Raw genomic sequence first — 27105 nt, forward strand, 5'->3', positions numbered from 1 at the left:
AAAAATTTGGACACTTTACGATCACACTTTTATTTTTAGTGTGATATTAAATTTGATTTAGTGGCACTCGAAGTGGAAATAAATTTGTGGCAATTGTGTTGTGTATTGTTAATCTAAGTTTAGATGGTAGTTACACGTGCGGCCGGCAAATGGTACCATGTGGCACTTTAATGGCCCTAGTTATTGATCATAAACTCATCAAAGTGGAACCCGTAAATATGAATCAGTGATTTATTTTAGTAGAATTACATTATATGAGGATGCCAACATCATCTCGCGAGCGCTCCTCAAACTAATGATTGATAGTTAATTTTATGTGACTTATGTTCCTTTGTACGGGTCATTTAGACGTGAACTCGTATTTTTCTGATTACTTTTTTGCTATAGTTCTTTACTTATTAAGTCCTTGCTGCATGCTTTTGTAAAACATATTTTTACATAAACCAATTCCATTGTTAAATATTCTTAATTAAATCTAAATAAATGCATATAAACTTACCCCGACAGGGGTGATACCCACAAGAATGCCGCTCCGTAAAACTTCTAACAATTTCAACCCCTTAAAAATAACAAGTTTTTAACAAGCCCATTTGGATGTTCACAAGACTGTTTCGAATATATATTAATAAATTAATTAAGTTTGAGTTTACGGCGAAATTAATTGGGGTTTGAATGAACGTCGGCGAAACCAGAAGATACAAAAGTTGACACAAGTTTGTATTGTATTAAATAAATATTTTAGCAAAATATGTAGCATTATTATGATCACATCTAAGCATCTTGACCTTAAAAACTTTAATCCAGACCAAAACAATGTTTGCAATTAAATTAATACAATTTACAAATTGTATTGAGAATATTCATGCTTTCAAAAAAAAAATAGCGTGTTCTAAGTTATCTGATAAACTAAACTTACCATTAGTACTGACTGTGAGGTGGAACAAAAAAAACTTCATACGTCATCATCACACACGTCTGTCTGTCCAGTGTGGACACTGCACCTAAACACCAACCATCTTTGTCCTCTCGCTTCTCTTATTCAAACCCGGGGTATTCACAGCCGGCCCCGGTCAGCTACACTCCTACATAGACACAAGTTCCGTCGTCATGTGAAACCTTCTCCGCTTGTCTATTTTGTGAAAACGTCAAGTGTTTGCGCCGCATTCTTGGACACACGAAACACGAATATTTTATGATATACACTGAGTGCGAAGCTGTGGATGTGGTATTTTTGTCAACAAATTGCAAGTTAAACCTTAAAAACCCTAATCTTCGACTTTTCAAATGTTCCTCCATGTTGTATTGAAAAACTTAGACTCAACTAGTTACTTTTGATAATAATTAAAACATTCTGTTAAAGTCATCATATTTACTTACTTTCCTTTAAAAATATTGGACTTATACTTTTCCTACTTCTGTCTATTTATGTCAGCATGTTTGCATCACAAATATGCAAACATTTAAATTAAGTAATTTATCATTGTTCCTCACCGTAAACAAAGCTCTTTAAAAACTCTGAGGATATTTTTAAAGGGCTTTTGCTACGCCTGTATAGTAAAATTACCTCGTCCACACTTTCTTAGATCGTTGTAGATCGCTGAAGGGCTGGCAAGGTTCGCCGGCGCATATATTATGCATGCTAATTTATCGGCGCGATTACCGCACACTCACGCTACTTTATTTTGGCTTCACACTTCACGCGCATATTTGACGAGACTATTGTATACACGAAAACTTGCTTTATCCACGTAGAGAGCTCCTTCAAAGGTAAAGCTTCCGATATAGCTGCTAGCTTTTAAAGTGCTCGGGCATAATGTGAAACGACTTATGCCTTGCACTGGGAGAGGACAATTAAAAAGTCATGAAGACTATTTCAAAGGCAAGAATTACGAACATCTTATCGTATCCGCACTGTAATCCGAAATTCAAAAGACAGTTAAAAGAATTAGTTCTGTAGAAAATTATAACCGTAATTTAGTCATAATTTAAAGCACAAAACCTTAACAAATTAAAATAACGAGTTGATCTTTTGTCGACACATTACAATATTTAAAAGCAACACATTGTTACTCAGACCCAAAATGAACCATAGTCTAGACTCACAATGACCAGAATATTGAAAAAGCGTGATGATGTAAAGGTCAGTGACCCGCGGTTGACCCGGGACACACCGTTACACTGTCCGTGTCCCGGAACACTGGACGATCAATTATCCCTATCCCAGGATTCCCATCGAGTGCCTGTAGTGCCTTAGGGCCGTCACAAATAAGTAACTACATCGTATCATGTAACCTTGGCTTTTGTTTTCTTACAAACATGGGAAGAGTGCTGCCCGCGACTACTATTTTTAGAAGTTAGTTGTTGAGTGATAACTACTACTTTGTTCCATGTTATACTTATAATAACCAAATTTATTTTGCGATTTCGTAACGTAACACGAAAGAAGTCCTAAAAATGTAGTCGATTTTTTTAAATACAAAAACCCCTATGCAATAAATGATTGATAAATGGTCAGCCTATACCAGCCTGGGACTACAAATGCCTTTTCTCTTTTCTAAAAAGGTAGATACACCCCATTGTCAACGTCTGGCCGAGGTCGATGACCGATGCTCCTCTAGTTATCAATAATTCATTGGGTCCCATTAATCACTCGCTAAATATGTATGGACACAAACAATAGTTTATTTTTTATACAGCCAACGTTTTAGGACAATGCCGAAGTAAATTAAGATTGAAGTTTGCGTTTTTTAGTTTTGGGTCTGGCAACCCTAGCTGTGTCGAAGACCTTAGCGTCTGGCAGCACGCACTAGGAATAAGCTAGATAAACGCTGTATTTAAATTTTAAACAACATAATCATATAACTTAGTAACATTTCATAAATGTATGAGAACTTTATTAATGCTATGTCATTTACAAAATGACGTAGTAATTCTTCATTTAACAAATATGTGTTATATTAATTACATGTACAAACGAATGCAAATATTCTTTCAATGTCAAAACCAAATTACCCCGAAGACTCAGTGAAATATAATTTAATTAAACAACAATTAAAACAAATTCAATATAAACTCTCGGCTATTCCCCGACCTAATTCATCAACACGCCACAATTTCCCTTCATTTCCTTGAGAAATTAATAAATATCTAACCACAACGTTTCTTTTTAATTTCTATGCTAAATCAGGCGCGATGTTAAGAACGACGCGCGAGCGTCCAATCAGCCGAGTGCGAATAATTTGCATAAAAACCCGCCGCGGTCGTCCTATGAAACAAAAGGTCTAATTTAGAAATCTCTGGGATGCCTCCGACGAAAGCTAAATTGATTGCCACTACAATGAAATTCTGAGAATATCTAAAACAGATATTTAGAAATATCTAGAAATTGTTTTTGCGAGATAAAATCGACGGCGTTCTAGACCAATATATTTAATAGCAGACTCTTGACCTTAGTCAAGGATTCGTTTGTAGGTCAAACAGAAAGTATAATAATTTATTAACTTCTTAGTAATAGCCAAAACCTATGTACAAAATAAATAAAGAAAATTCTAGCAACATTTTGTTGGACTTGGCAATTATACAAAGAAAAATTAAAATATTAGAACTATGTACAAAAACTAAAACAGTTATATTCCAAAACAACCAAAACGCACTAAAATAATTCGACCGTGACAGGACTCGAACCTGCAATCTTCGGATCCGAAGTCCGACGCCTTATCCATTAGGCCACACGGTCGGTACAAACATTGGCGAAATAGGTCACGTAGTACCGCAAAGCCTTCGGCTGTTACGTCATAAGGATAAATAGCATGTTTCTAATATTAATGCAGAAACTCGAAGATCGCTTAAAAATTTATATTTTTAACTATAAATAAATTGCAAAAAATATCAAGCTAGCCATTTACCGTGCATACCAAAAAAATAAAAATAAATCAGTCAAAATGTCTAAAAAAAAATAGTAGTTAATATAATTGGATGTTTAAATAGTTGATCTCAGCTTTAAAATGTAACAATATATTTCTACACCAAACAAAAAATGCTAGATGGCATTGAGTGTTTGCAATTTATCATGTTAAAAAATAAACAAACATAGAGATATATTATTGAAGGTATAAATTATTCTATTTAATTTTAGTAGCATACGATCTGACGGCATACCTATTTATTACCTTTGTTTTAAAAAACCAACAAAAAAGATAGGTATATCACTATACGGTCTAAATTAATAAACCAATTCACGAGTTTTTAGTACCATTATTTAAAACGAATTTAACTAGTTTATCGACAAATGTTGCATTATAATAATTTAAAAAATAAAATGCCACTTACAGAAGGTCTAGGAAAACAGCTTCATTTCATTAAATGACATAATAAAAACCAGTTTAAAACAATAATGCACAATAAATGGTAAGTATTACGCAAAAAGCTCTTACCAAAACAAAAAGGCAACTAAAAAAACCCTGAAGTCCAGCTAAAATATAGTTATATATAGTTTCTTTGGTTCCGTAAAAACTACGAGCGTCTTTTTACTGTAAGTATATTATAATATAATATATTACCTCAAAATAAAAAAATTACACCAGGATTATCAATCTTTGAAACAGAAAAATGACTTCCAAAATCATGGCTCAAGGGCCAAAGCAGCTGCATTTTGATGTTCCAAATCAATCGTACATATTAACAGTGAGTTGTCCCCGAAGGCTACGCTCAAGTGTAAAACGCACCAATTTCATGGTGGATTGTGCGATGCGAGAGTTATGGAGTACGGCACCTTAATGTACGCGCACCGTGGGAATTGGCGCACCTAGTGATATGTACCGGTGGACAGCGGGCAGTGATACTGTATTGGGATATTAAGGATATTAAGGAAGTTTATAAGTAGCGTATATAAGGAAATATTTAGGATACATTGAAGTGTCGCTAGAAAAGTAAGAGTTAGAAATCAATATAATATATGAATAAATCCTAGTTTTCGAAATCTGTTAAAGTTCCGGACTAAAACATAAGGTGTGCTGAGAATTAAAGTAGCAGTCTAGCAATAAAATTTATTATTCTTATTTTATTAGGTTGGACAAGTGATACACTACAACCATGAGTTCTGATTGAATGCGTCGAATGTAGAATGATTTCACTTTTTAACAAGTCAAAAGCAAATGTATGTTGAGCAATTCAAGCCAAAAATAGTATTCAGGAGTAGGGAAGCTTTTATAAGTAGGTATTGGATAAAGGTATTAGTATGTAGGCATTACGATCTAAATGATTGCTAACATCTTGTATTATGTGACGAGCGTCTTGCCCGGGTTGCTACCCGGCGGCCTGGGTAGTAATGGCGATCCGATCGCCTTGTCTTAACCATCGCTGATTGATTGCCGGAACACACCCACGGATTATTGTACAAGGATACCAGTTACAGATATTGTATTTGTTCAGGCTTATAAAGCTACAAATTACTATAGATTACCGAAATTCCTTGGTTTTCAATATGGATCTAATGTGACAATGGCAGCAATTAGTACAAGTAAATGCTACCACAAATACAGGGTTAATTAATAACTTCTTACAAAAACAAAAAATGCGAAATTAACAATCCAAAACAATTGCATTTCAACACGAAAACCACTTAAAACAGCCCTTGAAATTCCTCCGACGTGACAAAATTATATGAGAATTACATAATTAGTACATAATTAACATTTCGAAGCCGAATTTATAAAAGGGATTTAGTGAGAACGGATGTAATAAATTTGGCGCTAATTACGGAGTTTGCTTTGAGTCGGGCGATGGTAGGCGCAATTACAGGACACCTGGATGTGCCAGAGTGCCTGGAGACTGGACGCGAGGCGAGGGGGGGCAGCAATGATAATCGTTGTTATAATTAATGCTAGTTAATCAACGGATGCGCAGGCGATGGACGAGAAAATTTTGTTTTAGTTTAGGAGTCTGTGACTTTTGTTAAATAATATGATAATTTCTAATTTCCATTTTTTTTTCTACAGAATTTGAGTTCATACTACATAATTTCAGTGTTCTAATGTTTTATATTATTGTTTTTTTTTTCCTTTTGCATTGTTAATTGTTAATCTAAATACGCATGACGTGGTCTCCTATAACTGAAGAAACACTATGTCATTGTGGTTTTGTGATTTTTTTATTTCTAGCTTGTAAGGTGTATTCTTTGTTGGAGATCCCAATCGAATAAATAAATAAATATGATTGAAATGAGGTGGCTACCTATTTGGACAAGTATTTTTTTCTTTTGTTATATTATGGAAAACTTGATTTGCTAGATTGCATACAAAGATTTCTGGATTAATAGAAACGACCAAATGGATCCATCTAAATGGCCAGCAGCTTACATGCAGAAGGGGATGAACTTTTCTGGGCGGCAAAAGTACATACATATAAATACATACATGCAAACAACTCGTACATTTTATACAACTAAAATACACATCTTTGTAATATTTGTTCAACATAATCCAATTACTGGAAAAAACTAATAACTAATAAAACAAATTCAAACTGACAGTTGTCGAGCTTTAACAATCAGAAACGACAATATTATTTCAGTCATTACCATTTAGCTACGCAACATAAAACTTCAATAAGTCACCTTAATACACATATAATGGCAAAAAACAATAATGGTAAACTTATAAGCGCTGACATATTACATGAAAAAATAACATTCTCACGGTCTCCTTGACTGGTGGAGGTCAAAAAACCAGCGCCTGCGCAGCGGCCACATTCATCACTTATCAATGACTTCGCAGAAACTATAAGGACGCCCGGCTTTGGTCGTTTTGTCGCTAATCATCGTATCAGCGAGTGTTTGTGTTGCAGCGATAATTATGATGATTGTACCGTGATTAATGTACTCCTGAAGTATGTTTGGATAAATGCTCCCGAGAATGGTATTCATTTGGCGTATGGATTTTAGAAAAGGTTAATGGGATAATGAAGTGCGTTGATTGCTTATAGGTTCAAGGTATTGTGGTAGAGGGAGTTTATATAAAATATTTTGCCGAAAGCTTTTTAAAAAAAGCACGTAAGTTAAAGAAGCAGCTCCCGTATTTTTGCCAAACATCACAAATGACAACTAATCGATTAGAAAGTTTCAATTAACAATCATTACAATTGTAAACCCATTATTACGTTATACGACCATTAAAGTACCACTTTCCATACTCTCCGAAAGGAAATAAGCCATAAAAAATATAGGTGTACACACATAAATCCTATTAAATTACTCTGGAAACGCTACAAATCTTCAATACTTAAATAATAGACCCCACTGTCTAATTCCGAGCCAAAGCCATTTAAATCACTCGGCTAATTCAAGAATATTTTTATCGAACATTCTTATAACGTCTCAATTGATTTCCAAATAACGGAAGAAACCAATAACGGTCAATTAAAATTATACGAAGCTTTTTAGAAAACGAATCGCTCGATATAAATCAGGGGCGATGCGTTACGAATTCACTATATTTACATAATCGACCACTTCGCTGCCGCTCGACTATCGGCTCTTCCAACCATGTTTCATTGTAATTTTAATGCGAGACAACCCTATTCGGGAAGTCCGATGTAAAAACCAGGACTTTATTATCTGGAGGGTAAGGTTGAAAACGTGTAATGTCTATGTAAGTATAAGGTTGTATTGGTATATTTAAGTGAGAGCGGACTACAATGGGACAAAGAAGCGTCCGCAATTAAAGCGGCGCTTTTTGCGAATGCTGGTCGTTCGTCGGACGGACGATGTACGGAGGCTTTATGTGACGTCGCATTGATCGTGTGTATTGATGCGCGCCAGATAGATGGACACAATTGTGCGCCGGACAAATGTTAATGAGGATGAAGGATGTTTGTCCTTGCGGGAGGCCTGCGCCCACGAAGAATGGAAATGCATGTCAACATAGACAAAAATAGTTCAGGTGATGTTATGTTCTAGGCCTAATAAGCTTTGGCTCAAGAGACGTATCTGGTAGCTACCAGTACAGATACAATATTATTGTATTTACGCAAGCCATAGGCAAAAAATATATTTTCTTTGTTTTAATAAGACAAAATTAAGAATAATTTATATGAGTAACACATTTCAAGAAATAAAAGAATACATGATATGTTATGAACAATAACAAACGAGCCAGCACCGCAATACATTACAGTAATACTTCATCCAGAAGACTGAAAACAATCCATTGAACAAGGTAGTCTGTCAAGAGGCTGGCAACACTGGCGCTTATTAAAAACATCTCAATGATGTATTGCCAGTAATTTCTGCGGAATACCTCCTTAATGGGGGTGCGTCCCGCCGGCCCGCGGTATCGGCAGGGCTGGCAAATCTTATATTGATACATCAATTTTGTTTATTTTACTAAAATGAAGGCTCAATAACTATTAGCAATCGGGGCCTGAACATTAAGTTATGGTCACATATCCCGTGAGGTAATGATTATTCTGAAGATTACTAGTGTATTTATTAAGTTCTTTAAGCAGCACCGTTGCTTGTGGATCGTTTTTTTATTTCAAATTGTATACTGTTTTTAGTCATGACGTCATCGGATAAGTAAAGTTAAGGAAGAATTTTCTTTGTCTTTCCGTCATCACGATCATAATAATACCTTTGTCCATATCCATAAGTGACGCAGTAGGTAGTAATATTTCGATTTGGAACATAATTTCTTTTTTTTACGTGGCCAAATACAAATGATTAAGAAATAATGTATTTCAAACGATAATTACATAAATTAGTAGTAGTAGTCTCCAATTCATTTAAAAAAATATAAATTTATTTCAAACTCAAGGCTAGTCCACTAATTCAACAGTAGTATGATGCGCTGCCATTATTGAACGTTGTTCTTAATATTCGTCGGCATTTGTTTGTGGCTCGCTCCATCCAGCCCTGGGCGGCCATGATTTATAGGCTTCTTAATAAATACGCGAGTGCCGGCTTCCGCCGTAGTTATTATAATTGCACTCGTTTATTAATTCATGCGATGTCCACAACATATAGACTGTCCCCATTCAAGTGCTAGCGAATATTTTATTTATTGTTAACGGCCGGCAATAAAATGTTCTTGTTTAAATTGAAAATTTCAAATTGTCGTGTTTGTGTGGAAATTTACAAGATTGAAATCTACCAACTATAGCACAAAATTCACTCTCATTACTAATTACAGTTTTAGAAAATCAAATTTTATGATTTTATAAACGCCGAGCCTGTGATTTACATGATGTTTTTTTTAAGATAGTGTTTTGTAACTAGACTAAAAATAACTACTACTATGTTAAAGTAAAGTCGAATTAATTACTAATTGCCTTTGCAATTTTATTCAAAAATAACAGCGTCCAAAAAAAGCCATTGTCATCACTGCAACCAATATTTGTCCCAACTTTTATACAAAAAACAAACAGGATAACCCAACTTTTGGGCCAACGTTCTAGTTTCTCTTCCTGTAAACACGGCGAGGCGGTCCATCATAACTAAAGGCCAATAGTACGCGGGTGAGCAGGGAGGCTGGTCAGCTAGCTACATAAATAGACAGGCAGTTGTCTGGCACGGACAATTTGAAGCTAATGGCCCGCGACTCATTTGCTCCCGGCTTGTTTCGGACGACAAACACTAAGTTTGCTAAATAGGCAGATGTGACGGATAAGTGGTCGAGGCGATTCTAGGGGATTTCTACGTAAACAGTGTGTTCTTAATTCGAGAGGCTTTCCAGTCACTTTTGACCCATGAAAGCACACACTCAAGACTTATGATGAGCATCGTTTGGCATTTCGTTACAATATCTATTTAGTAAGACCATCGACCTAATTTGCAGTACCAGCAGTCAAATATGTAGACTGTCTGAATACTAAAACGGATTTTTACTTATCGCTGCAATTTGAAATTGTGTTTAATCCTGTCTCTTCTGCATATCTAACTGTATAATCTGTGTCCCGTTGGGGCAGTAGTTGCGAACTATCGCACTCGACCGCGAGCCGCCGCCCTAATAAAGAAGGAACATTTTTTACACGAACATTACCGAACATTGGCGAAGATTACTTCCGCGCGAGCGCACCGCTGCAAATAAAACTATTTCAGCTGTGCGTAATAGTGACGGCCCATACGACGGTCATGGACGAACATACGGAAATAAAATAATCATTCGCAAAACATAAAACTAAATGTAAATGTACCAGCTATTACTCACTGTCAATAAAAACCGTGCGTTTTCAATCCTCATGTAATTTGATGCTAACAGCAGCTAACAGTTATTGAGAATTTGTTATAAAAAGCGCCATAACTACAGCAACACAATGCATTCAGACATAACTCTCACATGCACGATCACCCCGACGAGGAAAAAATAGTCATTGTTTTTAAGTGAAGCGATCAAACTAAACACGTAACAACAAACTACTAATCTGCTTCATAAACACGTCACACCTGTTTTTGTGAAGCAAGCCCAACTCCTCACTACTAGTTGTAATAAATATTTTAATGATAAATGCTTTTTATTGCAAATAAGGGCCGATTTCTTCTAATGCCGGAGCCTGCGGTTGATTATTGGAAATACATGAGCAAATATATTTTTTCGTCGCCACTATTAATTCCGTGTTAGGGACTCAAATAACTACCTACTTTCAAAACCTCCATCAGATTCCTTTTACATAGAAAGGCAACAAGTATTTTAATGAGTACTTCGAGTCATTTAAAATAAACAAAATCGTGAATACTCCGCATAACATACCTGTCCTCGTCAGTCAAACAATGAAATGAGTCGGAAACAGCCTTCAGAACCATTTTAATACAGAGTTCAGTTTCACGTTTTCACTGCTTCAAAACCAATCTAAAACCCCGATTACATGCCGTACAAAAAATAAATAATATTCATATGATTGTGTTTTGAGAGGGGTTCCGCGCGGGCGTGGGGTGACGGGGATTAGCTGGCGAGGCAGGCCTGATGCGAGCTGCCGGTGTTGGGGTCCACCAGCCACCAGCGAGCAGTGCTATGATTTAATGATGACGTCCCGCCAAGCGATAACCTTTGCTTTGATATATTGATCACGGACAAACGGCTATTTATGTAGGTTTTTATCTTCACATGTTCGTGAAAGGAAATGCGCTCGGATATTGGGAAAAAAATGATCAGTTTTTGCGTTCTACGCTATGGTAATAACTAAGCGTTGTTTATTTCGTTTCGTAAAGAAATTTAAGTGGTAAAGACTTATTAATTATTCATGAATAGTAATTAATTACTTCTTTGTTATTATGTTCGTTAATAAATTGTGATTCCCCGATGTGGTGCTCATAAATTTTACTTTTTAAAAGAGAACTGACATAATTTTATTTCTTTTAGCAACCCATGTACGGCTGGTCGAGAAAATTGAAAAAACAACTTCGTTATAGACACATTCAAAGTCTGGACCTAGCTCAAACAAGAAAGTAGAATAAAATAAATAAATTAGCATTTTAAAGTCGCAGAGATTATAATAATCTCGAAATCTCTAATCAATTACACCTTACACATTACAGCATACTAGCCTGTTCTTAATATTACGTCATAAATCTAAAAACGATGCTTAACTGCGTACGTAGTATAACGTACATATATTATATTATGTGAAGAAGCATTACATAAAATCCCGGTAATGTGCTACAATAAATGTGAAATCAAATCCATATATTATATCAAAGATAAACTAATTTGTGCCAAGACCTACATAAACTATATCAGTTTCCAGACAGCTTTATTCTACAGGCAAATAAAACTCGCTACAAAATCTAACCTAGAAACACACCCGTGCGCTCTACAATTTACCAAATGAAGTTGAATTTCTGTACGAAGCATCTTCGCAAATAAACCTCACACGTCTTAATCAGGCGTTTTTAATTCGCCAACACGTTGCTGGCACAAAAACAGTGTGACAAATGCACATACAAGTAGTTAATTACTAATGTGATTGTGTGACCGCGGTCCCGGGGCCCGGGGTCCGGGATCCCGGCCACGGTGCAAATTAAACAAATGCAATGATTTGTATAAATAAATTCTTGTTCTTGCAGCGTCCACTGCGAACCAATCAAATTACTTCACTTTGTTAGTTGATTGCGCACAAAGAACAAGAAGGATTGGATGCGGTATTTATGTTTGTTTAGATAACATACAGATACATCCAGACCTTATAGTTTTGAAGTTTTCCAAATTAAAAACTAACTAGACAGAAATATTATAACAAATCCGACTTTATATGAGGAACTAGTCAAAAGTAGGTCGGCCCATAAATTCAAAGCCAGTAATTTCAACGCAAGCACATAATGTAAGACATAATCTATCTACCAGCCCTGCAAAGACCTCAAGTATTAGAGTTATGCTGTGGTCATGCCACATCCATGCACCACAAGTCCACACCTCGCACTTCCACGTACACACAGTTCGACGTCCATGTTGGCTCTTAATTAATTTATATCCGTTCTTGTCCAGGTATAAAGTAGTGTTCTATGAAAAATCGTGTTAGCTGCTACGTGACTAATGGGGACAGCGGAGTAGTTGCACTTGTATCGGTAACAAGAGTTTATAATGTGTTCGAGGATGGAGCGCTAAACTTTTACCTATTTGTTGGAACGATTCATGGCCGCCGGCGATAGAACTGCGGCCTTCCAAATTCAAACGGTTGCCTCAAATTTGTGGTTAAGGGGCCGTTCGGTTTTTGTTTCATATTTTATACATAAAATACTTTTGTTTGCTTTTTAATGTTGTTCCAGCTTGACAAGTCGGAGTTCTAAACTTCGAAATTTGAATGATTGAGGTCATGTTTTTTTGCCACCAGTATTTCTGGTCCTATTTTATTTCTTGTATCGCATACATATTACAATTCAAATAATTAATTACCAAAAAGTTGCCTGTAGTGTTGTATATAATAAATATTGACTTTATATAATATATTTACCTATGTTTTTTTACGTATTATGCAAGAAACCAAAGCATGTCGATCAAGCAACTATTTACTCTAAAATACATGGAACTTCACATAAATGCCAACTATTACACCTGACCGTAATACTTGCCTTAACTTCTTGCCTTTATGTCTTACCTGTGGATGGAGTTGAATATCAAATCTAAGTTTATCTTCGATATTCAGAGTCGATAAGTTAGGGCTCATACCTGACTGAACATCATCTAACTCTCACAAGTCTAGGCTGACTAACAGGCATAAATACTTCTTGCTACATATAAAAAAGTTGTTTGTATAGTTAAGCACTTTACTCTCATTTTAAAATTGTATGGACTTTAAGTAAGTTGGTTTCGATATTTCTTACTAGTGTAGTCAGACAAGAAATGTCAACGCCAGCGTTCTCAAAAAACATTTAAAAATGATGATTATATCCTACAAGCAGAATAAATTAACTCATTTCATTTTAAAAGACACCAGTTTCTAAGTGCAGTTCGTCATTTTCTGATTCAGTATTTGTAATTCCTGGCACACGACACACAAACTTAGTGCAAGGTAAGCTAATAAAAGGAAATTAAGAGAAATACCGGGATTCGTTTCGACCGGTCATCAAAAAACAATGTTGCTACATTTAATTAGTATTCGTGACCACGTCCTGTCCCTGGTCAAATCAGTATTACAAGTAGTACCCACAATGCTTGCTGGAACTTAGTGTTAGTTTAACACTAGGTTTAGGCTACACGTAGACTATTTAGCTCGATGCAATCAAACTATTTACATTGTTACTTACTCACAAAGTAACAAGTGATCTTAGTTCAGTTTTTCAGGTTTGCTTTCAAAGATAATTGACAAAGTACTACTCTTAAACACTTGCGAAGTCTTAAAATACTGTAGTTACATTTTAAATACATATTTTGCTGTATCAACCAAAAGTAGAAAGTTAAAAAAGGTCAACTAACCTGACATAAACTGTATTAATTCATGTTACATACCAACCTCATTTCAACATACTCCTTTCATTTAAACACTAGCAAAAAAAAGAGAACAAAATAGCCAGCCAATGACATGCGTTTAAAAGTTTAAATACAGACACATATCTCTTCGTTTGACACGAGGACGGGTTCCACTAAACAATCGGGACTTTCTAAAACACTGCACATATTCCGAATTCTCACAAAAAGGTAGGGCATTAAAATAAATCTAGATTTCTGAGAAGTTCCTGGGGTCTGTGACCTGGGCAAAAAGCCGTCTGGCTACAGTATTGTTTGACGTGTTGTAGCTATGTACGATTGTCTGATCATAGTTTTGATTGATAATGCGAGTTATACGAGTTGAACGTTTATATTATTCAAGCAAATTGACAAACCAGGTTTGATTATTTAAATATTTGAGATTCTAGGAATTGTATTTTGGGACCGCGCAATCAGATGATAAATTTTAGTAGCATAATATTTTATTCAGCAATTATTTACTAGTGCCCAATGGGCATAACATATTTTCAACACTAACTTGTGTTATATTATAACACTGAAGAAGCTTAAATTATGACCCTGACAATAAACGGAATAGGAATGTGTATTTAATTATATGTTTCTGCTATACTTTGAGAGATGTTATATCTTTTAGTGGCAACTATCATGAAACACTACACTATTAAGATATATACATTAGTGACGTCATTAGCTCTATGATGTATTTAAATTTAATTAGGGTTCCGCAAATGCAAGTCGGCATCGCCGCAGGCCAGATTAAATAAGTCAGAAATGGAACTACTGATAATGGACGCAACCACATTCACTGTTTATTAGATACAGCGAATTAATAATGCCAATATTACCAATATAGGTGTATAAACCAATTTATATTAATATACATTGGTATATGTAGGGAAAGAATAATTAATTAAAGCAAAATAAATATTAACAAAATTAAAATAGAGTCACTTTGCTCTACTATACTACAATAGATATAAAATAACTTAACAAGCATTTATTTATAAACCTGTAATCCAGCCAGATACTACATTTTAATAAAAGAACTCCATAATTATCAGCCCCCCCCCCTCGCCCCTCTGACCTGCTTCACCCTCGCATCTAGCCGCGGCCCTTAGACACGATTTCCAGCCCTAACTAAACTGTGTATGACGCCCGCTAATTAACCTAATTACACATTACACACCCCAACTGACGTACAAACATGAAAATAACCCAACTTACCCTCCGAGGGCTTTTTACAAATAAGTTCTGAAAGAACTAAAACGCCTGCAAATATTTTAAGAGCAAAAACGCGGGTGAGCGAAATTGGGCTATGTTGAAGGCTAATTAGTGGAAACCTTTGAGGGAGAGCATAGTTTTAAACGCGAGGTTTATACTCAAAATAAAATTGGGAATGCTCTGCTTTTATTTTTCCCTACTTTAGTTTTGTGGTCTTACTTAGTAGTTGTGAGTTTTACATATATGATCACGAGTGCTAAATTGAAACAAGTATATCGTTTTAATAGAAATTCAAGATTGGTTATTGCTTTGACCATTACAAGTATTTTTCTTTCTGTTCCTTAAAGATCTTCCTTAAAAACACACAAAAACGTAATTAGATTGCCATATTCTCATAAAACTAAACTCATTAGTGAAAACCAAAACCTCTGGGTCCCGTTGGATCTAGGTGACAATGAACCGGTCGCGCTGGAGAACTTACGGAGAGCCCTATGTCCAGCAGTGGACTGCTATAGACTGCGATGATGATGATGATGATTCTCATAAAAAAAAAACATTTAAATTCACAATGAAAAGCCTATACCTACTCTTTTCGTTCAAAATTGTCAGAAAAAACATTGATATACGGCACATATTTCGCGACACATAAAGCAAACATACCATGGCGTAACAAAAATGGGTAGGCAGTAATGATTTGTAACAAACAATAATCATATCCGCCGAGGATCGAACCCCGAGCATAAATCACGACACGGCGTATTAACCACCGCGATGACCTTAGCATTGGGGCATACCCTTATGTAGGTATAAAATATGGATGAAATATTATTTATACATACAGCATTGGTAAAAATAACGGGTAAATCCGATTTGACTAGTCGTTTTGTAATACATAAAGATAAGTAAGACAGGCAAAAATGTCGAAGTCAAATAATATTCCTAAAACTTAAACTTTGAGCTAAACTTTTGCTTTATACAACAACTCCTCATCCTAACCGTTACACGGCCCATATCTATACATATAAGAATTCCATCTCTGCTCAGAACTTCAAATATTTCCGTACTTTGTTTGCACATTTGATTTTCAGCATTATTCCAGAATGAAGAGCAAGGAATTTACTACATCTAACTTAACATTTAGGCACAAAAGCCATCCTTACACATATTAGTAGTAATGTTAATTCACTTGAGGCTAATCCCTCAGAGCAACAATGACAATTAAGCTGAGCCTCATTGAGTGCCCTCGGTGTCAAATGACGATTGAAACTGATTCCGATTGTCATTACGTTAGATGATCAGACTGTGTTAGAGCTCTTAGGTAATCCGGCTGCTGATCACTTAGTGCTTGTATTGTAGGCAGATAGCGTGATCTCTCGAGTGATAGTAAAAAGCTAAAGTAATTTGCACCTAATTATACCTCAAGAATATTCAGAGTGAGGACAGTTACTGGATTAGAGTTATACTGCGCTGTATAATTTTAGTTTGAGGTAGTCATGTTGCGGATGAGTATGAATTAGGTTTTTATTTGATTGAAAATGTCAAAAGATATCATTTAACTTACGTAATATTTATACTATTATGTGATTTCAAATAATCTCTACGTCCCAAAATCTCGGCATTACGTTAACTTTAATGTAAGACTATAATCTCCTCATTCAGCTTTAAGGTTATCACTTTTGGGAGGAGTAGCATTAACATAGGCTCAGTCAAATAACAGTTATATGTAACTAGGATTCAGTGCTCATTACAGTCATGACTCACACATCTCTTTCATGACTCAATTAACATTACAATTTACCACCACAACACAATCGGCTTAACTGAAAACAAATATATGTTTGAAAATACATGTTATTTCCAAAATCTGGGACTCGAAGTAAGCCAATTTGAGCCTTAACATAATAACTGTAGCTACCAGTTTCTTCTGACTAAGATTTCCCCTTACTATCCACTCTTTAGTTGTAGGTATACATAGATGCTGCCACCTGATCTAGACCTTCCCGTTATTACTAATTAGACCTAATCAATCACCTCTCAATTAATGCGCGAGTGCACTTGTACATATCTATTGAGCCTCTTGTGTAATACATAGAGATAGTTTAATTATTACATGCTATCATAACTAGTAAATAGGCACATAATAATATGTTTGAGTGATTACTGCGTAGATGTGATTTACTGAGCTAGGTTATAAAATCATTATAGTTGAACCCTTCAGTTCAATGTTTTACTATTACATAAACTAGTATATTAACAATTAATATAATCATCTTTCTTTCATACTATTCCAGTTAAGAATATTAGTATCGTTGCTATTCCTATTTCTGTAGGCACTTATTAATACTCAGATCACGCGTATTTGCTAGCATAATTTTATCAGGCAGTTTTATCGATAAAAAATAATTTAACGCAAGGTCGTTGATTAATTCAAAACAACTAAATAATGTTTTTCTTTATCTTTTAAGCTACGAGTTTAATATCAATAATATGAAATACTAGTCAATGTATAATTTTGAAACTTTTACATACGGGTAAAGACTGCTACATATGAGGAGCAAGTAGCACTTACTTACCGTTACGTAACCTGAAAAAAAAACGACTTAGTGAAAAGGTCTTGATTAATTCTCAGTGTACCCGAGACCACTCTATTTTCGACCTTAAAAGTATAAACAAAGCCTGTAATAACAATTAATACAAACATCCCACCGTTAGTGGGAGCTGGGCGGCAGGGTCCAAGTGACGCCGGCCTCAGCTATCATATGCAATATTTATAGGGAGCATTAGCAGGTAGATAGGGTGAGTAATGCCGGTCGAATAGGGGACATTTTTGCACCTACTTGGGTCGTCTGTGGGACATGAAGAAGGCTTTAGCGGGATACTGTTTACTCCAGTTTCGTGTCTGTCTTTGTCGACCTTGATTCGCAAAATATATGGGCATTTACTTTTATCGAATTAGAAGTAAGACTGCTCAAACCGGCTGCTAGGACATTTTCATACATCTAAGTGATGACCATCAGGGAGAAAATTCAATTTTGAAAATAAAAAAGTTTAATAATATCTTTAATACGTTAAGCACATTATTTGAGTATCCTTCTATGTCTCACCTGAAGTGCAATAAGGCTGGACCCGAAAAGGTTTATTCTCTGTAAGTTATGGTCGCTGTGCTTCTTTTATATCTGTACAGACAGGGCTGATCCGCCGCGTCCGCTCGTAGCTCGCCCTCCCTCCCTATTCGGTTATTTCACCAGATTTGTAGTCAACCGCCGAGGTTATTGTCGTGTGACAGCGACGCCATTTTTACTTTATCTTTGCAAATTTCAGGCAGCGTTACCCCTAAGTCCGTACTGCCATTAACATCCCATCTCGGGTTTAACAGTTAACGCCGGTATAAATGGTCGAACACGAAACGATAACTGCAAACGTTACGGTTTAAATCTACGAGTACACTCGCGTGAAATTTATTGTCTAGATAATGCGGCGAATTGAATCCGATAGTAGAGGTCGCGCGCCGGTGCGTCATGGCGCTATGAAAAAGTTCGTAAATCGATTTTAATGTTTCGGTATTCGAATAAAGGTGTCAACTGGGGTTTCGAATTGAATGCTCGTGAAATATTGAGTTAAGTGGCGTGTATGGTACGTGAATGGAAGCCACGTGTTAAGTACCGACTACTATGTACACTTACAGTTTATGTGCTGCTGACGTAGACTATGCAAATTGATAAGTAATAAACTACTTACACTTTGTAAATACCTTTGTATAGTAGCTCATCGTAACTCAGTCACTTTTAATGCTGTTCTTAATTGTTTCTAACCTTCTCATGCAACCGTTTTTCCTGTTAACCTTTGCGCCATAACCTATAACTATGTGAATGTAAACACAATAGAAGTTCTATAAACAACTTTTCTGCTTCAACTATTCCACGTGTATTCAAACAAAACGGGGAACAAATCATCATTTAAATATTGTCGTGCAAGTGAGATGCCACTCTAGACCGTTAATCGCTCCATCTCCTTTCTAACTGGCTCTTGTCTTACTTTAAAACATGATGGTAAACGTCCCTGGACATCACGTACCACGGTGTTTGGTCCTCGCCTCCAGGCAAAGACCGATATTTTATTATTGTAGGTACACAAAATAAGGTAAATTGTGTTTTAAACGTATTTACTGCAGAACGCATAGATTGTGTACATATATGAGGAGTTTGGCGTTGTTACTTTTAAAGGTTTGGTGTGGATGAACGAAAGAGTTTATACTATCGTAACTATTTAGATAGCTAGGAATTGTTTAAACTCTTCACCAGATTATATCTAAGCCCTCATATTTCAGTGCTGACTTAATCCTATAAACATATAAAAATATTGTCATAAAACCATAGATAACAATATATTTATAGATGTTGTATTCATAGTGTAAGAAAAATTCAACTAGAAAATAAGTTCATACAGATTTAAAAACTACTAAGTATTGTATTATAGTATTCAAAAGCTAAGTTACAATATCGCAGCTGACATCATTACGATCATAAAGCTGTGCGCACACCGCGCAAGTCGTCCATATACCATTAGCGGGTAGTTTGCCCGCGGCGCGCGGCGCCCGAAATATGTCGGTGTGCGTTCGCCCGATAACACGGGATTATGGTAAATAGTACTCGCCCAAGGATTAAGGGTATTTTCCGGGATTCACTGTATTTTAGGGATTTTTTCCGACCAGTCACAGTGATTTTTTTATTTTATTACGAACGAAAGGAGGGATCTCGTTTTAATAGATGGTTTTAGTGAGGATGTTTGGTTCAGTTTATTGTTATTTGGTAAACTAAACAAAATGCATCATTTTAACTAAGCCAGTGGTCGATTTAAGATTTTTTATAATGTTTCATCCTATCTACTTACGTCATACGTCATACGCATTTCTGAATTGACAACTATAAACTCCTGACTATCCGACTGATATACTTTTTAATTCATACTTTCATTTTATCATAACGAATCTTATTTGAACTCTCAGTTAACATAAACATTTCAGTTTATCTCGCGGAAACAAAATAAACAAGTATAATAGGTAAGGCGACACTTGTAATCTTCCCCGGCGTGTGAACTGAACCAGATCTCGGAGATCTGAAGCAATTCGAGATTACGACGACACATAAAGCCGCCAACTTCCCATTAACTTTTTAAAAAGGTTTCTCATTAAATTTCAAACAATAGCAAACACGCCGATGTGTCTGTGGGGCGATTTTCGCCTATTTACAGAGCAGCTTACCGCGGGGACCGAAAGGGCCCAAGATTAAGCCGGATAGTTTCACAAACATTCATTCATTCGACCAGCCCCATTCACGCGCGCTTTAATAAGAGACCGACACGGTAAGCGGCTTACATTCTCAAATACCGGAAATTTAGTTTCAGGAGGTATCCACGGTTTTAAGATTGCCGATTACGTTCTAATGCTGCAGACAAGCTTCACTTTAAAAGGTTCCCGATTCCCTTTCAGCGCGGATTACTCCAACAAAGAGTATTAAAACACAGTTTATCGGCAAACAGTTTTCATTTTAAACTCACTTCGCCGTCCGATGCGAATGCATAAAGCTATCTGAATAATCCTCATTGTTTTTAAATTCATACAAAGTTAGAGAAGTCTTGTCGCCTAATGGAGTTCCAAAGTTAATCAAAGCCTGAAACGTTTGCAGAAGAACTTCTCAACGCATCGGTGGATCTTCATTCCCGCAATAAAATAAATAATTCCTGGTCGGGGAATGTTCAAAGTTCCACTCGGCCGACCCTCGCAGGGTCCTGCCGGCCCTAATTAGGGAATGCACTCGAGTGTCCCTCACTTTACGAGGAGGTCAATAGAAAGGAGCCGTAGTTTGGCAAACGACGCCAGTTTGGATCACTACCCTCACTAATTCAACACTATGGCTTCTGCTAATCATCTGCAGCAATTTTGCTTCTTTTACCGCAGGGGCAGGCGCTGCAAAATATATTTATTTCTGCTCTGTTACTTGTGTTCCAGATTATCTTGTTGTTATTTAAACTAAGATTTTCGCATTCCAGTAGTTATCATTTAGAAAATAAAACTACATTGATTATAATTATATTATAAAAGTCGCTGTTTAATATCGTCAAGTATTGACTACCACATTTAATGTGCTTTTTTTATATCGAAAACACAACCAACAAATCATATAATGGCTAACAATGTATGATTTGTTTTTTTAATGAGCATACCTTAAGCTCTTATAGAAAATGTCATTTAATTAAGAAAAACACTTGAAAAGGCGAGACAAACAAAAAAGACTTAAGACGCTCAAAACAACACGACAAAGCCAGTTTCTTGCCGGTTCTATTCAAAATGAATGCCATTTTGGAACCGTGCACCTAGAGTTATTATTACCTAGAGCATGTGCGACGCATATTTTTCTTTTGGCTTTTCTGTTTACCCCTTCCCTAAGTAACCACGCGATACCCTGTACAAGTGAGGAACACTGTCATGATAAATGCTTATCCTTACAATATTACACTAAACCACTCTTATTGTATACAATATTTTTTAAGTCCTAGCATGTTTCAGTCACCGTTTCCTCCTGTACTTGGAGTAGACGTCCCGCCAGTACTTCAGCCTGTCGTTGAACCACAGCGGGGCTGTGCTGAAGTCAGAGTCTATCACGAGGCAGGTCGGAGTCGTGGCGTTTGTGGGATTCCACTTCACCTGCAGCGAGGACCCTTCTGGTGTCGGGTCGCTGTCAGAACAAAAACAAATATTTAAATGTATTGTGTACGTAATCACATAATTAACCTCCTTAGCATGGTTTCGTAACCATCGTACTGGTATAAGGTCACTGCAGGTATCGTTAGTGTCATTTTAAGGTCGTTATTATTTATTTTTGCAGTACCGAAATGTACAAACTGTATTGTAACAGAACAAAACGTATTGCTTTAATGATGATGATAATAACTTACTAAAACGATATAGTTTAATATTACTTGATAAGACAAAAACGTCTTGTTAGATATTGATTAAAATTTTAAATTAAATTATTAAAAAGAAAGTACGACTTCGCGGGGTTTCACAAACATACAATTCACATGCACAAAGACACCCAGACTCAGAACAAGCATTTGTGGATCACATAAACGCTTGTTCGTACGCGGGGATCGAACCCGCGACAATCATTCATCTTCATAAAGTCTCCACAACGAAAAATATTTCTATTAACGAATCAAACGCTACCTTGCAGTAATCCATAAAATCCAATGTTAATTATAATGCCTGATGTTTTTTTTCTCCGTTGTTTTTAATATTGACAAAAATACTTTAAAGAATATAATGTAAAAAACACTTGTCCACACTTACCCATATTTAGCAAAGTTAGTCCACAGTGTGGTCACTTTATCGATCATGTCCTTTTCGAAATTTGAGAACACGATGTGCTGCGAGAACAGATAGAACAGCTCGTCGGCGTGCGTGGCGCCGGGGAAGTTACCCACAGAGCCCGCTCGTACCAGCTTGGGCAGGTTCCTCCAACCATCGTAACTAAACAAGTAGTTGTATATCGGGTGCTCGCTACTCTTCAGTAAAAACTCTGTTTCTTCTAACGATGGAGAAATTAAATATGGGTCCCCATACCATTTGACCAATTTCGTCATAGTTTCCAATGAAAGCTTTTCTCCTTCCAAGTAAAGTCTTTCTAGCTCCTTAGCTACTTTTATTTTTTCTGTTTGTGACGGGAATTCCAAGTTCTTAGGAATTGCTTTTTCGATCTCTACTTTGAGTATACTAGTCTCGTTGTCGGCGCTAAACAATAATAATCCTTCTTCATTATTAGTGCCGATCATCAAAGGAACCTTATTGTACTCTCCTTTACTGAGCAGATCATACGGGGACTCCGTTAAAAATGGTTCCACCCCCTCTATTACTTTTTCAGTACATGGTGTGTAAAGAATTTCAGAAATAATGATATTGCCAGGCTTCCTCGGAACTCTAGTTAATATTAGTTCGTCATCCGACTTGGACATGTAATACTTATACAATTCGTGCGGATCTTGTGAGTCAAACAACATTGTTCGTGCTACCAAAGAAGCCATAAATATGGGGCGAAATTGATAAGCCCAAGGTGCCAACGCTGATCCACTTTCAGTGATGGCTTTATGAAAGAGGCCTTTGGACATAGGGGATAGTACATGGAACGAGACGGATGCTCCACCAGCACTTTCTCCAAATATTGTGACGTTATCTGGATCTCCTCCTAGTTTCCTGATATTCCTCTGAACCCACCGCAGTGCGGCTACCTGATCCTTCATTCCGGCATTTCCTGGAGCTTCTTTAATTCGGAGACAAATGAAACCTTGTATATTAAGTCTGTAGTTCATTGTGACTAGAATAACACCTTTCGGCACCAAGTAATTGGGGCCATAGATTAACATATTTCCTGAACCTTGGAAAAATCCTCCTCCATGGATGAAAACCATGACCGGCAGTCGAGAGTCAGGATCGACATTCAAAGGAGTGTAGACATTAAGGCTCAGGCAGTCTGTGCCTCCTATGGTCAGAATATCGGCCATGCTCTGGATACACCTCACGTTTTCATTGACTGCTTCAAAAGTTTGGTCCCATTTAGGTTCAGGACCTGGAGCCTGAAAAAAATGAAATAAATAAATGAATGGAAAGGGAGAGTACCAGTCTCCTAACGTTGATATTACTTGACAAAACATGCCCGGCAGAGGAACATGAATAACATAACCAACCACAACCCACGAATAACATAATTAAATAATATATAATTATACACAAACTCACCAGGAACCTTTGCGGCATGCTGGCATACGGTATGTTGAGGTAGCTGGCATGGGAGCCATCGGGAGCGATGCTGCCCCTCACAGGCCCGTTGCTCAGGTGGTGGGTTGTGGTCGGCTGGCGGACCAGGCGGGCGGCCCACAGCGACCACAGCACCAACCACTTTACACTCCACAATGACATCACTTCAACTTACTCCACTTGAAATCACTACATTAATATTTCATATCACATTTCTTAAAAAACACAATTAAATTGAACGTTCAATTGTTCACACGTGCCACTGTGTTAACGTGATACTGAAGTCTAAATGAGTAACAAATGAAACATATCTCCAAAGTTCACAGATCGCACAGACCTTTGCTCTACGAGGCTTATCAACCAACTGATATAACTTCAGACAAAACAGCTGTTACGTTATCTATCAAGGTGTATTCGTTATCTGTTAACAGTTGCTTGAGGTATTAAGGACATGACATATAATTATTGTTTGACGCGAACTGAATTAAGTTGTTCTGTCCCTACATTTGTTATATCGTTATTACTACTTTTATCAGCGCAAATATTAAGTGAAGTAACTGATTATTAAAATAAATACATTGTAACATAACTTTGGATATTTAATCAAATCTTCTCAGACTTTAATAAATTGATTGAACTCGAAAACCTCGTCCTTTAGCTTTTAATTACTTTCACAAGATTCTAAAATTAATTACAAACGCGTTACGAAGACTTATTGATATCAGAATATGCGTCACCAAGTAATACACAGTTACACGGTCATCGTTCAGATTCCTGCAACAGCACTCACATGCCTACATTGCCTTCTCAATTACTGACTAATCGCATCAATAATAAATCGCTAGGGATCGATACAATCAAGGGGACTGTCGCAAATACTTGAGGTAACGCGATGCCAACTACATCTGATATGGCAACACTAATTAACATGCTTAATTTAACGCAGTTATAATGTATACAGTTGTAATATGTACGTGTATAGTAGTACACGGGAAAATGAAGGAAATCTTTTATATTGCTTTCAAATAAAATGTTGTCGTAAAGCATGTTTATAAAGCAATTGATAGTTGGATAATAGATTTTGTGATACTTTTAAGTACAATTAGGTATATTAGGCTGGAAAAAGCCAATATTTAATTAAATTTAAATTAAACATTTAAAAGTTGCGCAGTTACGAATGCAGGAGTATTTGTTTAATATCAGTTAAATCACAAATTACGTAATTTAGTAAGCAGGTAGCTCCAAGGTTGTGGTCTACAATAAAACTCGGCAGTTCGCGGCACGTAACAACATTACACACGCAACACACACAAACGTCCGGCGGTCACACCGGCCACGAACATACTTCATTCTTCAATCAATTGTGTTGCTGTGAAACGAGAAAAACTACTTAGTAATGCCTACACTACTGCAATGCTGCTAAATCTACACTACATGAGTAATTTGTGACAAACAGTTAGTCAAATCCCATCATGTTGTGTTGGTTTGACAGTCAAAAGCTAAAACTTTTTGGAACATAATTCTAACAAGTTTTAACATTTCTAATATAAATCCTGTTTCTCAGAACTTAATAGAATTACTTGACTGTTTCTCTTTAGTTTATTGCACATTATAAGTCTTACTTATCAAGTTTATTTAAGTTAGGACTCTGTACTCTGTTTGATATGAATGTCATCGTAGTTACGGTACAAAGTACAAAGTTCGCCGATAATGGTTTATAGACTTGTTTTGTTAAATTCAGATATTTGTGACAGCTTTGTTGCCAATCACAACAGATTATTGTGTTAATTTAATTATGAGATTAATCGAAATCATTAAATAAAAACGTGATATATTGTTTTGAACACTTCGGTCCAATGCGGCTTAACTTAATATATATATAATAATATAATATACAATAATAATATATCCTGGGACAACTCACACACGGTTATCTGATCCCAAGCTAAGCAGAGCTTGTGTTATGGTGACCAGACAACTGATAAACTTACTTATATATTTCTAAATACAAATATACTTATTTACATTGTCCTTTTTGTAACCATGATACCAAAGTAAAATATGAAATAACAATTACAACAGCCGAGTGGTTGACGTTGCCACCTACGGTGCGCGGGTCGCGGGTTCGACCCTGCGTACCGCGGACAACTATTTGTCTGATTCACGAATGATTGTTCTGAATCTGGGTGTCTGTATGCACGTGATTTGAATGGTTGTGAAACCCCCCGACCGCGACACTACGATTAATACCATAATCCAAGAGTCGTTTTTTTTTAAGTAAAACTTCTTGTTTCAATAGCTCTACCTGTCAGCTGAATTCCAAAACATTGTCAAACTCAGATTTGAAACAAGCACTGGATTATTCAAATGAATGTTGATTCCGCGCGGGGATCGAACCGCAGTTCCAGTACCACTGGTGGTGATGTGGAAATGTTTACAGAATGTGAACATTAGTTGCGGTGTTATATATCAAAACATAAGTGTCTTGGTTACATAGAACTTGTCTTATAATTGATGTATGAATATTTATTTGTTAGTACTAAAATGTTTTTACAAAACAAGGTACGAAACTTTACCTATTACCAAGCATGTCGTAAAAAATATAAAATATACCTGCATATGATTATTTTTTACATGTTTATGTAAGCGATGACAAGCCATTGTTGTCAGGTGCTTAATTTATAATAAGTGGACAAAGTCCACAAGTTAATGGCAACACTTTGTGTCTGCACAACTAAAGTCATCATTGTGCAATCATTTAAAATAAGATTTATAAAACAATAAGCATTGAAAATATGATATTTAGAGTAACTCAAAGGTAGAGTATAAATATTTTAAATTATGAGTAAATATAGAACACTGATAAATGTTATCTAATCCGTGTTGTGTGTTATAAAGGCAGACTTAGATTATACTGCGCTAATCATATCCAGATAGTGTACATGCAGAAAGATTATGTTAATGTAGGCCATTGTAGGCTATTGTAGATCAATGCTCACAGATCATTCACTATGCTAAAACAATCTTCAAACTACACAGGTACTTCAATTTTCCCAGTCGTAAGGTAATTTTGCAGTGTTAAACACAGTTATAAAATGAAACTACACACACAGTTATAAAAAAAACATTAAATCTTAACAT

The 27105-nt window shown here is 36.2% G+C and overlaps 1 protein-coding gene and 1 non-coding gene across 2 annotated transcripts; both read right to left on the reverse strand.

Annotated features, from left to right (window-relative positions):
* Nucleotides 1-3663: 3663 nt before the first annotated feature.
* Trnar-ucg lies at nt 3664-3736 on the reverse strand. Its single transcript has one exon. It is a non-coding gene; the product is annotated as a tRNA-Arg (tRNA).
* Nucleotides 3737-21235: 17499 nt separating this feature from the next.
* Nucleotides 21236-24376, reverse strand: LOC113505295 (juvenile hormone esterase-like). Its single transcript, XM_026887916.1, has 3 exons — nt 23947-24376; nt 22504-23783; nt 21236-21889 (listed from the first exon to the last, which is right to left on the reverse strand). The coding sequence occupies exons 1-3, from the start codon at nt 24124-24126 to the stop codon at nt 21721-21723; spliced, it is 1629 nt and encodes a 542-aa protein (XP_026743717.1). The 5' UTR covers nt 24127-24376; the 3' UTR covers nt 21236-21720.
* Between the last annotated feature and the right edge of the window lie 2729 nt (nt 24377-27105).

The sequence above is a fragment of the Trichoplusia ni genome, chromosome 25 (genome assembly GCF_003590095.1).
Source record: "Trichoplusia ni isolate ovarian cell line Hi5 chromosome 25, tn1, whole genome shotgun sequence".
NCBI lineage: Eukaryota > Metazoa > Arthropoda > Insecta > Lepidoptera > Noctuidae > Trichoplusia > Trichoplusia ni.

Coding starts and splice junctions, on each gene's coding strand:
- LOC113505295 (XM_026887916.1), bottom strand. CDS start 24,126: ATGTCATTGTGGAGTGTAAAGTGGTTGGTGCTGTGGTCGCTGTGGGCC. Junction 23,784..23,946: donor GCATGCCGCAAAGGTTCCTG/GTGAGTTTGTGT, acceptor CATTTTTTTCAG/GCTCCAGGTCCTGAACCTAA. Junction 21,890..22,503: donor ACTAACTTTGCTAAATATGG/GTAAGTGTGGAC, acceptor TTGTTCTGACAG/CGACCCGACACCAGAAGGGT.